This window comes from Callorhinus ursinus, unplaced genomic scaffold (genome assembly GCF_003265705.2).
Source record: "Callorhinus ursinus isolate GAN/ISIS: 27379988/994484 unplaced genomic scaffold, GSC_fseal_2.0 scaffold42, whole genome shotgun sequence".
Taxonomy (NCBI): domain Eukaryota; kingdom Metazoa; phylum Chordata; class Mammalia; order Carnivora; family Otariidae; genus Callorhinus; species Callorhinus ursinus.
In genome coordinates, this window is record NW_027397104.1 from 8567756 (window position 1) to 8581056 (window position 13301).

Consider the following 13301-nt stretch of genomic DNA (forward strand, 5'->3'; position numbering starts at 1 on the left):
GGGACTCGATCCTGGGACTCCAGGATCATGACCTGAGCCGAAGGCAGTTGCTTAACCAACTGAGCCACCCAGGCGCCCTGGACTAATTCTGTAGGTTCTGTATTCCTTTCAGTATATGGCCACTAAGTTCTCTAGTAGCATTGTTTTTTAAGTTCTTGCTTTTATTTTTTAAGGCTGGCTTCAGTGGGGTCACCCTCTGTCAGCATAACCTACTGGCCAGCCAATGATTGGTTAGAAAATTTTCTTCAGTGCCTTGTCTGTATGTCTTCCTCCCTTTGCCAAGGGGCTCTGTGTGAAAAGACATGCCCTAAAACTTAGGGCAGTTTGTCGATAGCCTTAACTTTTACTTCCTGCTTGTGCCAGGGCCTCAAGAACAGCCTTATAAGGCCTTCTCTTTTCTCAGGTCTTTCCTGGGCCACCTTTTAAACCCCAGGAATATGTTAGAGCTCTTCAAAGTTCTTTATGGTCATATAGGTCTCCACGATTTTTAAAAAAATTCCTGACCAAGTTCCCCTTTGCCCAACGGCAAAGGGGAATCATAACCTTAGGTAGCTGCCATATTGCCACCCAATTGCTAATTGTTTTAGTAGCACCCTGGGAATAGGGGTTTTCCCCCCATGAACTGAGTTTTGAGTCACGTCAAATACCAGCAACACCTTGGGAATAGAGACTTTCCAGGGAGCTGCTCCTTCAGACAAAATATTGACTGTGCTCTGGGGATGATGTTGATTGTGTAGCTATAAGAGAAATCTGTCCTCTGTTGGCTACCAGGCTGCCAACTTTTTACCGCTATGCCAGTAAGCTGGGGGGTGGGGAGTAGGGAGTGGGAAAAGCCTGAAGCTAAGATGGTATAGACCCCACTGTCTTACCGAGGTTCAGGAGCTTCTCTTAGATAATTTTCAGTTTGTTCTGTGACTTTGGTTAATTTTCAGAGTTTTGAAATGGTCACTTTGGGTTGTTTTGCCAGTATTCTTATTATTTTAATGGGACGGTGAGTTGATGAAGGTTCTTGTTCTGCCATTCCGGAAGTCTGTCTCTTCTAGGATTCTATATTGGTTAAAGAATAATGGAAAAGCAAAGACAAACAAAAAAGGAGTATCTTACACAGAAATGTTACCTTTTCTTTTCTATCCTCGCCAACTCACCCCCCAACCCTACCCATGGCGCTCGCTCTCTGAGGTTTAGTGTAGTGAGAAGAGTCTTGGCTTTTGTGTTTGGGCACACCAGGATTCAGTTACTAGCTCTGCAACAATAAGATATTTACTTTTTCTTGAGCCTCATATATCAGCGATGATGACACCCATGCTCACAGAATCACAATGAAGATCGAGAAAATAGTTAATGAGCTGATACCAAACTTGCACATACTCGGTGCTCAATAAAGTATTAATAGAATACACTATTTATTATTATTTTATTCCTTTTACTTGTTTCTGTCATAAATCATTTTTTTTTCTTTTACTGACCTGTGTTAATGAGTCCTGGTATAAAAATAATAATTATAGTTTTAGAGAAGTAACGTACAAAATAAAGGTAATGAAAAGAGGATCCTGTCTTCCCTTTGCTGTATGATCTTAAGCAAAGTTTTTAGCAATTTGAGCCTAGTTTCCTCACCTTTTTATGAGAATAATAGTATATGCCTTTGATACATTAGGGGCTCCCTTTGAGAATCAAATGAATTTATATACACTGTAGGCTTTTTGCACTGTGCACTCTAGACTGTGGTTTTAGTTTGTGACAATCAGTATCTAGTTCTTGGATTTGATATATGGGATAAGTTTATTTTTTTCTTTTCTCTCAAAAGCCATAAGCCCAAAAATGCGTTTTTATTTGTGCCATTTGCCCCCATCCCTTGAGTTAAATGTTTGCCATATTTATTCCATTATATCATAAATGACATTTATTATCCATAGACTTTAGATTTGATATTTTTTATTATTCACTTCATGTTCTAGGCTAAAATAGAAGAAAAGGCCATTTATGAACGCTGTGGCAGTAGAAATATGTATGTGAACATAGCAATAAATACTCTTAAGCTGAGACATCAAGGTAATTTCTTCTTAATTAATCAAGTGGTAAGATAAAAACTTGTGATGAATACCTGACACTGAATGTGTGTTTTCATTAGCAGGGTTGTTTTTAGATATCCAGTGCAATGTATTTTTAAAATACTCTCTTGAGTAGAATGTGCAAGTGGGATATTTGATTGAAAATAACAAATTAGATTTGAAATTAGACAAAGGAATATAGCCTCCTCAAGAGTGGTTATCACAAAGATATTTAAACTTGATTTTTATTATAAAAGTAACTCATTCCACATGGAATAGTATTTCTTAGTTAGTTTGGTTTTTTTTTCATTATTGTTCCCCCCTCAGGCCTCTTTTTAGACATTGTTTTTTCTACCACCCCCACCCCCAATCCCCAGTAAGATTAAGTATTAAGGGATAATATTTTGTTGGGTAAGGTTGAGTTTTGGAGAGCCACATACCATTTTAATAGCTATGGTTTTTTTTTTTATTCCACAAGAGCCAATTTTGTTTGCTCGGGGGCAGTAACACCCTCACTGAGAATACATAGCATGAGTTCAAATAATACAGAAAAGCATTAAAAAAAAAAACAACCAGCTAGGAGCACATGGTTGGCCAGTTGTTTAAGCATCCAATTCTTGATTTTGGCTCAGGTTATGATCTCAGCTCAGGTTATGATCTCAGGTGGTGAGATTGAGCCCCATTTTGGGGTCCATGCTGGGTGTGGAGCCTGCTTAAGATGCTCTCTCTCCCTCTCCTTCTGCCCCTCCCCTACTCTCATGCATGCTCTGTCTCTTAAAAAAAAAAAAACAAAAAAAACCCCCCAAAACACAGCCAACCTTCTTCGAAATCTCCTATATAGACCCTTATATAATGAATACAGAAATATATATTTTAATGATTTAAATGAATACAGTCATTTTATGTATGGTCTGACTTTTTTCACTGAATAAGGTATCATAGAAGTCTCTAGTCAACCTAGAATCTGTGTTAACATCTAGATCTGTATCATGCTTTTTAATGACTACTTGATAGTCAATTGTATAGAACCTATAGTACTGATATTCCATTGTGTGGAATGTGTAATACAGATGAAACATGATCTGAGTATTAAGTTGATTACATGTTTTTTCTACCATAAGTTCTGTGATTAATGGAGTGTGAACTCTGACATTTCCTCATACTAGAGCAGATATATCCTTAGCATAAATTCCTTGCACAGAGTAGCTAGCAGAAAGGGTTTGCATGTTTAAAATTGGTAAATATTGCTAACTGCCTCCAGAAAATGTTTGCCCTTTACATCCCCCACTAATAAGGTAGGAGTATATGTATTTGTCTTCACACCTTGCAAAAGTTAATCATTTATCCTCTTTCAGAGTGTGAAAGAATAGGCCAGAAATGAAGTTATTTTAGTCTTATTTTATTACTATGAAGACCTTCCTTTTCCTCTCTCTTTTGAAATTCCTTTTTGCATCCTTCTGCCCCCTTTTGTTATTGGCCCATCATCTGCAACAACTTTTTGCATATCTCCTTTAAATGCGCTGCAGATGTTTTCCTCAGTTTGCTGCTTATACTTCAGCCTTATTAAGTTTTTAATAATATAGAAGGTATTTTCCTTTTTGGTTTCTGGGTTTTGTGTTATGCTTACAAAGGCTATTCTAATTTCAAGAATATAAAAACTTTATAATTTCTTTATGGCATTTAAAAAACATACAGCACTTGAAGTAGACTTAAATGTGCATTAAAATATATAAGGTGTCATGAACAGACATTTCTTGAAAGAAGACATACAGATAGCCAACAAACACGTGAAAAGATGCTCAACATCACTCATCATCAGGGAAATATAAATCAAATGAGATATGACCTCACACCTGTCAGAAGGGCTAAAATCAAAAACACAAGAAACAGCAAGTGTTGTTGAGGATGTGGAGGAAAAGGAGCCCTCGTGCACTGTTGGTGGGAATGCAAACTGGTGCAGCCACTGTGGAAAATAGTATGGAGGTTCCTTAAAAAATTAAAAATAGAATTACCCTATGACCCAGTAATCACACTACTGGGTATTTACCCAAAGAGTAAGAAAACACTAATTCAAAAGAATATATGCACATATATGTTTAATGCAGTATTATTTATAATAGCCAAATAATGGAAGCAGTCTGTCGATAAATGAATGGATAAAGAAGATACATACATACACTATATTTTATATACATACATATATGTACACATACATATATACACACAATGGAATATTACTCAGCCATATAAAAGGATGAAATCTTGGCTGTTTGCAACAACAAGGAAGGATCTAGAGTATATTATGCTAAGCAAAGTAAGTCAAAAATAGACACCATATGATTTCACTTGTATGTGGAATTTAAGAAACAAAACAAATGAACTAAGGAAAAAAAGAGACAAACCAAAGAACAGACTCTTAACTATAGAGAGGAAAACTGATGGTTACCAGAGAGGTGGTGGGTGGGGGAATGAGGGAAATAGATGATGGGGACTAAGGAGTACACTTGTGATGAGCACAGGGTGATGTATGCAAGTATTTAATCTCCTGAAACTGATATAATACTGTATGCTAACTATACTGGAATTAAAAATCTTAATAAAATAAAATTTAAAAAATTTTTTTAAAAATTTAAAAAAATATACAAGGTCGCTTAGGTTAGTATTTTTATAGTATTCTAACTTCCCCCCTTCTTTTCATATTAAATGTAGCACACAGAAATTGAACATAGAGGTCTAAGTACAGATTTTGTATATTTGCAATGGAAATAGAAATGATTTGCAAATTGTTAGAGTTGTAGTCAATGATGATGAAAACTGATTGACTCACATTTAGACATACTCTAGCCAATATACAAAATATATTAGCTTTGGAAACTATGAAGCCTTGACCTTTTTTTTTTTTTAAAGATTTTTTTTATTCATGACAGAGGGAGAGAGAGAGAAGCAGAGGGAGAAGCAGGCTCCCAGGGAGCAGGGAGCCCGATGTGGGACTCGATCCCTGGACCCTGGGATCATGACCTGAGCCAAAGGCAGATGCTTAACCATCCGAGCCACCCAGGCGCCCAAGCCCTGACCTTTTTAGTAGTTCAGTAAATTTAACTTTTTTCTCAAGTTGGAATTGGTTATGAAGGTATTTGGTCTCATTTGTTGGGTGCTTGTTTTAAGGTAAAAATAAAGTCTTGACTATGCTATACACCTTTTTTGTGTGTTCTGTATTTTTTTATGAAGCAGACAATAATAATTCATGGTCTCAGGAGAAAAGTTCTTGTATGTTCTAGATGTGTCTGGAAGCAGTAACAGCAACAAAACAACTGGATTGAAAAAGAATGAGAAGAAAAGTGGTAAGCTAGGTGTAATGATGACAGACCCTTGTCTCTTATCACCTTAAAGGAGAACTAATTGCAGCATAATGCAGTTATTAAACTGTTGTTTATGAAGGATCACCTGCAGACCGTGCAAACTTGATATCCTTTTAAAAAATTAGTATAAATACATGAAAAAAATGGGCTCTACTTAGGCAGCATTTGAATTCTCAACCTCTTTTTTTTTTTTTTTTGAGAGGGTGAGAGTTAACATATATCCAGCCAGCAAGAGTCGTGCGTCTCAAACTTAACTTGCATATAATTGCCTGGGAATCTTGTTAAAATACAGATTCTGCTTCAACGGGTCTGGGAACAGCCTCAACGTCTGAATTTATAACAAACTTCCAGGAGCAAGAAGCTAGAGAAAAGGTGTTACTTGAATTTGGTTGTGTTTTCAATAAAACCAGTGGTAGTACTTGTCCTCCAAGTACTTGTCTGAAACAAAGTAGGGTCTTCTAGAATCTCCTAATACTTCTCACACAGGAGAATTCTTCCTTTTACAAAAGGGTCTGCCAAAGGTGGTCTAGCGAATTCTGCCAGTTTTAAATAATAGGAGAAATTTTAAGAATCCATTAGTATGAGGGGATTTAAGGGTTAGTGATGTTGGGAAGAGATCCTTGAACTCATGGATTTTGCCTGTGTGAAAGACACCATGTTTGCTGCTTGTAAACTTTTGCACTCTTCTTATCTCTGTGACTCTTAAGAATCAATAAGCATGATTTGGAACCAGAGGATCTGAGTTTGTATATCAGCTGTGCTGTGTACCCTTGGTCATGTGTCCTCATTTCTCTAGAGCCTCGTCTATAAAAATGAGGTCAATATGTTTGCCCTTCTGGGTTAATATAAAGTTTAAATCAAAGTCATTAGGATAGTTTGGCATATGCACTAGCTATTACTGATCTGATTCTTACTTTCCCTTCTCTTATCCAAAGTATAGGACATCAGATGATGTCTATATATGTGTGTGTGTGTGTGTGTGTGTGTGTGTGTGTGTGTGTGTGTGTGTGTGTGTGTGTGTGTGTGTATTTATTTTGGTCAGAGGATATGGAGACTCGGATTCTTTTAGGCTACTCTCTTACCTAATGTTAATCAGCATCCTAGCTTTTCATGTCTGGAAGGGTTAGTAGACTCTAACCTTACCACTCCTTATTTAAAACATGCTATTTAAATTTTATTGAACAGTCCTTTTTTTTTCTTAGCACTCACAGGAATTATTCTCTACAGACATCTGAAAGACTACCTTCTAACTGAAGAACAGTTACATGAAAATAACTATCCTCAGCCCAACCCTGACAAACCAGGAAGTATTCTTTTCACCTCAGGCATGACAAAAGCACTTGTAAATGACAGTAAGTATGTGGGACCGAAAATGATCCTCGCTACTTACTAAGGTTGGAACACTGAAAGGATTATTTCCCTTTCCACTTCAAGTATCTAAGTGGTATATCTTATTTTCATAATTTATTTTATTAAATCTTAATCATTTCAGGTAAGTATGAGCATTACGTCCATTCACAGGTCAAATGACTTGTCAAAGATCCCTCTGAAAATAAATGGTAGAGCCAGGATTTGAACCCAAGGACTCTGATTCGAGAGTCCCTACTCCTAACTATTCATACACATACGCAGTGTCATGTTTTGAATACTTTGTATCCTTTCATTAGGAATTCTTATCAAAAGATTTACAATTGGGGGGGCGCCTGGGTGGCTCAGTCGTTAAGGGTCTGCCTTTGGCTCAGGTCATGATCGCAGGGTCCTGGGATCGAGCCCCACATCGGGCTCCCTGCTCCGCGGGAAGCCTGCTTCTCCCTCTCTCACTCTCCCTGTTTGTGTTCCCTCTCTTGCTGTCTCTCTCTCTCTGTTAAATAAATAAAATCTTTTTAAAAAAGAAGATTTACAGTTGGTATTATTATTACACGTTTTCTCTAAATGCTAGGTATGGTTAGTTAAAACTCATTCCTCCCCCGCCAAAAAAAGAAAATATAGGATACTTAACACCACAACTGTCAAATCTTAGGTCCATTCGAGTTTGCAATGCAGTTGCAGGAATATTTTTCAGTGACTACAAAATATTTATCTTTGGTATCTTTAGAATTTTTCTCAGGATTATCTTCACCATTTGTGATACCTTTTTTGTTTGTTTGTTTTTCCTAAACCCTTACCCCAGTTAAGAACATGGGCTCCGAAGGAGGAAGGCAGATCTGGGTTTGGATGCTGGTTGGATGTGGATAAGTCATTTAACCTCTCCCAGCTTTGGTTTTCCCAGTTCTGGATAATAGTAGCTACCCCATCAGCTTGTGGTGAGACTCTATCCCGGGAATGCGTGTTAAATGCTTGGCACAGTGCGAGCCTCAGAAGCTCACAGTAGACATTCAGATAAGAGTTGCTTTCATCATCGGAGCCAGTTTGAGGAATATTATTCATAAATGGGTCTAGTGAAAAGCTCAGATATACGCTCAGCGACTTAATATATACAGGTCACTGTATGTCTAAAAGGGATAAAATAATAAGACTTGCTTATTTCAGGAGCTACTGTGTACTAACAGATAATTAATCAAGTTGGATACAGTCAGACTGTGGTGCTAATGCCACAATTATCTGGTGTTAGGCTGACTCTGGGGACAGACAGGGGATGCCTGTTTGAGGAGGGGGCCCTGGGGCCGTGAGCAGGCCACCCGCAAGTATTCCTCTGATGAGCCCTGTGACTTCTCCTGTGACTTCATGGTCAGCCCTGGGTGTGTGATCCATGCATGATCAAGAATGCACAAGCACTTCATTCCCTGCACTTCGATCCATTTTTCTTTTCTCTCCATAGATTCATGAATAATTTCACTTCCTACTTTGTTTTAGCTTCCAGGAAGATATGTTGTCGTTGTGGGAAGATACATGGTGTGACGCCCACAGGCAAACACAGCAGAGTAGAAGAATGTAACTACCACTTGGGCCCGGTGCTGAGTCATAAAGGCAAGTATTTGGTAGCTCTCTTGCACTTAGTTGACCAGCCAGTGTCCAAGTTGTTGAGAGAAAAGTGGAATAAAGTATTCCCTTCGCTGTATGTATTAAATGCCGTCCCGGAAAGAGAGACTGTAACCCCTGAAGTTTGAACCTCTGACCACCGCTTCCTACCCTTGCGGCCTGCAGGCTCAGGAACGCCCAGGCTGTGACAGTTGTGCAGAAGGACCTCCAGGCGGTCAGCTCTCCCTGGACTTCACCTGCTTTGCCCCTGCCAGGGTTAGAATAGTTTCTTTGCCACCCCGCCCCGGCACTGAGTGAAGATGAACTCTTGATTCCTTCCCCCGCCAGTCCCCATCTTCCCTGCAACGTGGTAGTTGGCTACAGTCCACTCAGCTGGGTGTTTTGCCTACACAAACCGAAGACCTGGGTGCCATCATTAGTCTCCCTGTTGTGCACGTTTTGGTCTCAGCAGTGCACATGTCTCATTGGCTCTCCCTCAGGAATATAGCCTGAGCCTGTGCTGTCTCCACCTCTCCTGCCCCTGCCCAGGTCCAGGCCACCCCCATCTCTGTCCCCAGTTGTTGCACCATCGTCCTGCTCAGTCTCCCTGCTTCCACCAACCCCCCAAATCTATTTTTCACCCCCAAGCCCCCAGAATAACTTTTTTACATCTAGTCCTGTCTCTGCCCTGCTTTGATGAAAAGCCTTCGGTTACTTTGCTGACCCTGCCTGATTGGGCCTGTGCCCCCATCTTCCACCCTGTCCCTTGTTCCCTTCACAGTTCCCTTCTGGCCCCCTGTCCGGAGCCTCCTTGCCTGTTGTTCTCTCTGCTTTTGCCGTGGCTCGACCCTCCTCATCCTCTGGGCCTCTGCTTAACTTGTCCATCCACGAGGTCCTTTCTCAGCCTCACCGTCTGAACGAGGCCTGCTCTCTTCCATCCCTGCACACTGCCTCTTCCTTTCTGAGCACTCAACCACATTTTATAATGATCTAGTCACTTATCTGCCATCTCCAAAAGACTGTAAACTTTGGGAGGGACCACCATCCGTCCTTGTTTTCTCGCCTCACTGTCTCCCCGGCACTTAACATGGTACCTAATGCATATGGACCATCCATAAATCTTTGGGTGGGTGCATGGACACAGGAATTATTCATGTAGAGATGGGCATGAATATGAATGAGATTGTACTAAATGCTAGGAAGAAGATAACGCAAGGAAAAGGAAATAGAAAAGAACAATGGGCTTGATTGAATGACAGAAAAGATACGTGGATACAGAATAAAGTAAATCAGGCAGGTTTGGCCTGAGTGTTTAGAGCATGGAGGGCTTAGTTTCATAGGGAGGAGGGACTGTGAATTCCAAAAGGAGGAGAACAAAGAGGGAAGACGCTGAAGGAAGGGTAAGTGTAGCAGGCAGGCCGGTTGCGCTAACCAGACAATACAGCGTAATGAACAGAGCAAGGACTCCGGAGCCAGCAGACCCGGGATTTGGGGCTTTTTTTGCCACCTACTTTATCTGAGACCTTGGGCAAGCTACGTCAGCTCCCTGAGCTTTTGTTTCCACCTTCATAGAACGAGCTTTAGGTGACAGTTCTGTGAGGTGACATGTCAAAGTCCTGGCTTCTGACAGATGCTGCGTTAATACCGGTTCTCTGTCTCCCTTTCTCATCACAGGACAAAGTAAGATAAAGCTGTGGGATGTCAAGATTGGATGAGTAACGTAAGGCTGGTTAAGCACGAGCCTTCAGTGCCAGCCTGAGAAATTGGCATTTGATCAGTAACATACAAGGCAACAACTTGAGGAAAGTGATAGAATGAATGTGTGCTTCAGGAAAATCGGTCTTAACCACATTTAAAGGAAAACTGGTGCAGAAACCACTGGAGGCAGAAGGATTTAATAGGAAACACTTGAGAGAACGTTACCTTGGCCAGAGGGAAGAAGGGCTAAGGTGAATACGGGAACAGATGAGCTGGAATATGGGAGTGGGATAAGAAAAGAGTTATGAAGGCTTGGGATTATTGCTGTGAAAATGTGCAAAGTGCCTGGTCAAAGATGGTGGAAGGAGAGGGCATCAGGATTTGGTAGGTCCAGCCAAGGCTGGAGGCGCCATCTGTGTTGTGGTCTCAGCCTCCATAACTGGGTGGTTTCTTGGGTCAGATCAACAGCTCAGACACAGGAAGGGAGAAGGTGGTAGTTGGAACCCCTCAACCAGAGGGCTCCAGTAGAGAAAAAAGGTCAAGGAGTAGGGAAGGTTGAAAAGATTTTGACTCTGGTCATGATCTCAGGGTTCTGGGATCAAGCCCCTTGTGGACCTCCCACTCAGTGTGGAGTCAGCTTGAGATTCTTTCTCCCTCTCCGTATGCCCCTCCCCCCACTGTCATGTGCCCGTTGTCTCTCTAAATAAATAAATAAATAAAATCTTAAAAAAAAAAAAATGCCAGAGGATTGCTGAGGGACCAGGGCAAAATCAGGGAAAGAGGAAGGAAGGGGACTGAAGGTGTTCAGAACATTGGTAATTGTAATTCACCTTCAAAGTGTGAGCCATAAGAACTCTGCTTCCAGGAGTTGATTTTTCCTGTTCATTATGTAATATCCAAAACTAGGACTATGTGGAGTGGTAACATGAGATCATGTGCGCGGCAGTGTCCTTAAAGGTCTTTGAGGGTAAGGTAAGACACGTGCTCTGGGAGTGAGCCACTTCTGCTTTATAGAATTTGCCTGTTTTGATTTGTATTTTTTGTTTGTTTGCAGTCCTCGGTGGCTTAGAGACATGGTACAGCTGTTGTGAAGGTGTCGTTGGATCTGCCGGCTGTCAGGTTGCCAAGGTAGGGCTTGTCATGACCCTCCATGACCCTGCAGTCAGACCACTGCTCATGTCAGGGCCAGAGGTGTTGCCTCCAGAGACCAAGAAGCATTTGAAAGAATTCATTAGCTAATTTTTAATTGAGGAAATTTTTATGAGTGTAATTGCTTCTGCAGAAATAAACAGTAATTTATTTGGCAGCATTTATTTCAGCTTCACGTTCATGACTGGAAAGAAAACATAGAGGGCTTCATGAAGACTTTCGTCAAGTGCCCACCCGCCGATGGTAATCCCGGTGTATTTGCTGTGAATTGTGAGGTGGTATGTCAGTGTTTTCTCTTCCACCCTCCTTGGAGTAATTACAAGCGAATTATTGTGGCACACTCTCCATTGTTTGACAGCACTTCACTGGGCTTTATCCCCATCCCACAAAGCTCTGCAGTGTAGTTCACATACTTTCAGAAGCAACTGAAGCTGAAGAGAGGTGACTTGGAGGAATTCCCATACCTAGTAAGGGATAGAGCCAGGAATTGGTCCTTGGTCCTCTTTTTATTTAATTTTTTTTATGTATCACCAATGTTGGTTCTACTCCTCAAATTGCTGAACTTACATGGGTGGAAAATGTTACAAATAGTACCGTTACCCCCGAATCAACATAAAAACTTGAATAAATTTTTCAAAACCTCTTGTTTATAGAGACAGTAAAATATTTTTAGGGATTTTTCTTCATATGAGAATCAATATGAAAAAGCAGGGAACAAAGAGAACTTGGAATCCTATGACCTGGGAAGCCCCACCCCTTACCCACGGTCACCCCCCAAGCAAGTCTCCTGGATGCTCTAATTTGTAAAGTATGGGGTTAATAATCACTCCACGGTTACTGTGAGAATCAGATATACTAAAGTAGGAGAAAGTACATTGGACATGTCAAACATCATGTGAACAGTTGTCTCTGCCGAAACCTAAGATTTTTATTCCCTATAGTATATTTGGAGAGCAGCTTAGTGGAATTTAATAATGATAAATAGAGAAGGGCGTTGTTCAGTTTGAAGCTTAGGTCTTTAACTGGAAACAAGGCTGCTTCAGGCTTTGAAATCAAGTATCCTTTCCATGTTGTCCTCTACAGTGACATGTTTATGTATTGTAAGGATTTTCTTTTGTAATTCAACAAAATCTATAACTGCATTATCCAATAGGTAACAGTTCCTCAGTCACACTAGCCATATTTCACTTTTTTTTGAGAGAGAGAGAGAGAGAGAGAGAGAGAGCATGTATACATGCAAGCGGGGGAGAGGCAGATGAAGAGGGGGAGGGAGAACCTCAAGCAGGCTCCATGCCCAGTGCAGAGCCCAATGCAGGGCTCAATCTCACAACCCTGACATCCTGACCTGAGCCAAAATCAAGAGCCAGATGCTTAACTGACTGAGTCACCCAGGCACCCCTCATACTAGTGGCTAGTGGCTGCCATACTAGACAGCATAGAAATAAAACATTTTATCATCATGGAATGTTCTACTGGATAGCACTAATGTCTAATAAAAATAATTGTAAAGACCAAGCCAGGAAAATGGAATGATTATATTAGCAGAAATACTACTAACATTAAAAAAAATTTAAAGCTTGGAACATCTTTTACAAGACCGTCAGATCCACTGACTGGCTTTTGTTAGCAAATCCAAATAATATGATTAAATTGTATATTCTAGTTAGAAATATTCCTTTAGGATATCTAAGATGTTAAAATGTTTACTCAATATACTATGTAAGTTTAATATGTTCCGCCCCCCCTTTATAGTGCTATACAGCCAAAGGTTTGGAACTTAAGTGACTGTGGTTGATCCCAGCCTCCAGGTGGTCTATGATACATTTGTGAAACCAGATGAAGAAGTCATTGACTATAACACCAGGTATATAAAAGGGTTGGCTTTTGAGAATGTAGTATATTCAACATGTAGTTTAGGTGAGTTTTAGCTTAGTACTTTTATTGAGTCAATATTACAGCATGAGTTATACTATTTAGTTCATTCATTTGTTCAAAAACATTCATATTTTATTGAGTACCTTGTTAAAATTATGCAGACAGACACTGTGTTAGACCTCAGGTTACACTGTGTTAGACCCCAGGTCAAAAC

The 13301-nt window shown here is 40.3% G+C and overlaps 1 protein-coding gene and 1 long non-coding RNA gene across 2 annotated transcripts in view; one reads left to right on the forward strand and one right to left on the reverse strand.

Moving 5' to 3' along the window:
• Nucleotides 1–1030, reverse strand: part of LOC141370691 (uncharacterized) — a 12217-nt gene extending 11187 nt beyond the window's left edge. Inside the window, exon 1 of the long non-coding RNA XR_012374951.1 lies at nt 870–1030. This is a non-coding gene — a long non-coding RNA (uncharacterized lncRNA). The remainder of the gene's footprint in view (nt 1–869) is intronic.
• The window catches only part of LOC112809613 (RNA exonuclease 1 homolog), a 42246-nt gene that overhangs the window by 14882 nt on the left and 14063 nt on the right, over nt 1–13301 (forward strand). Inside the window, exons 3-7 of the mRNA XM_073881326.1 lie at nt 1956–2049; nt 6610–6759; nt 8261–8374; nt 11118–11191; nt 11383–11490. Coding sequence (XP_073737427.1) covers nt 1956–2049; nt 6610–6759; nt 8261–8374; nt 11118–11191; nt 11383–11490 — 540 coding nt within the window. The remainder of the gene's footprint in view (nt 1–1955; nt 2050–6609; nt 6760–8260; nt 8375–11117; nt 11192–11382; nt 11491–13301) is intronic.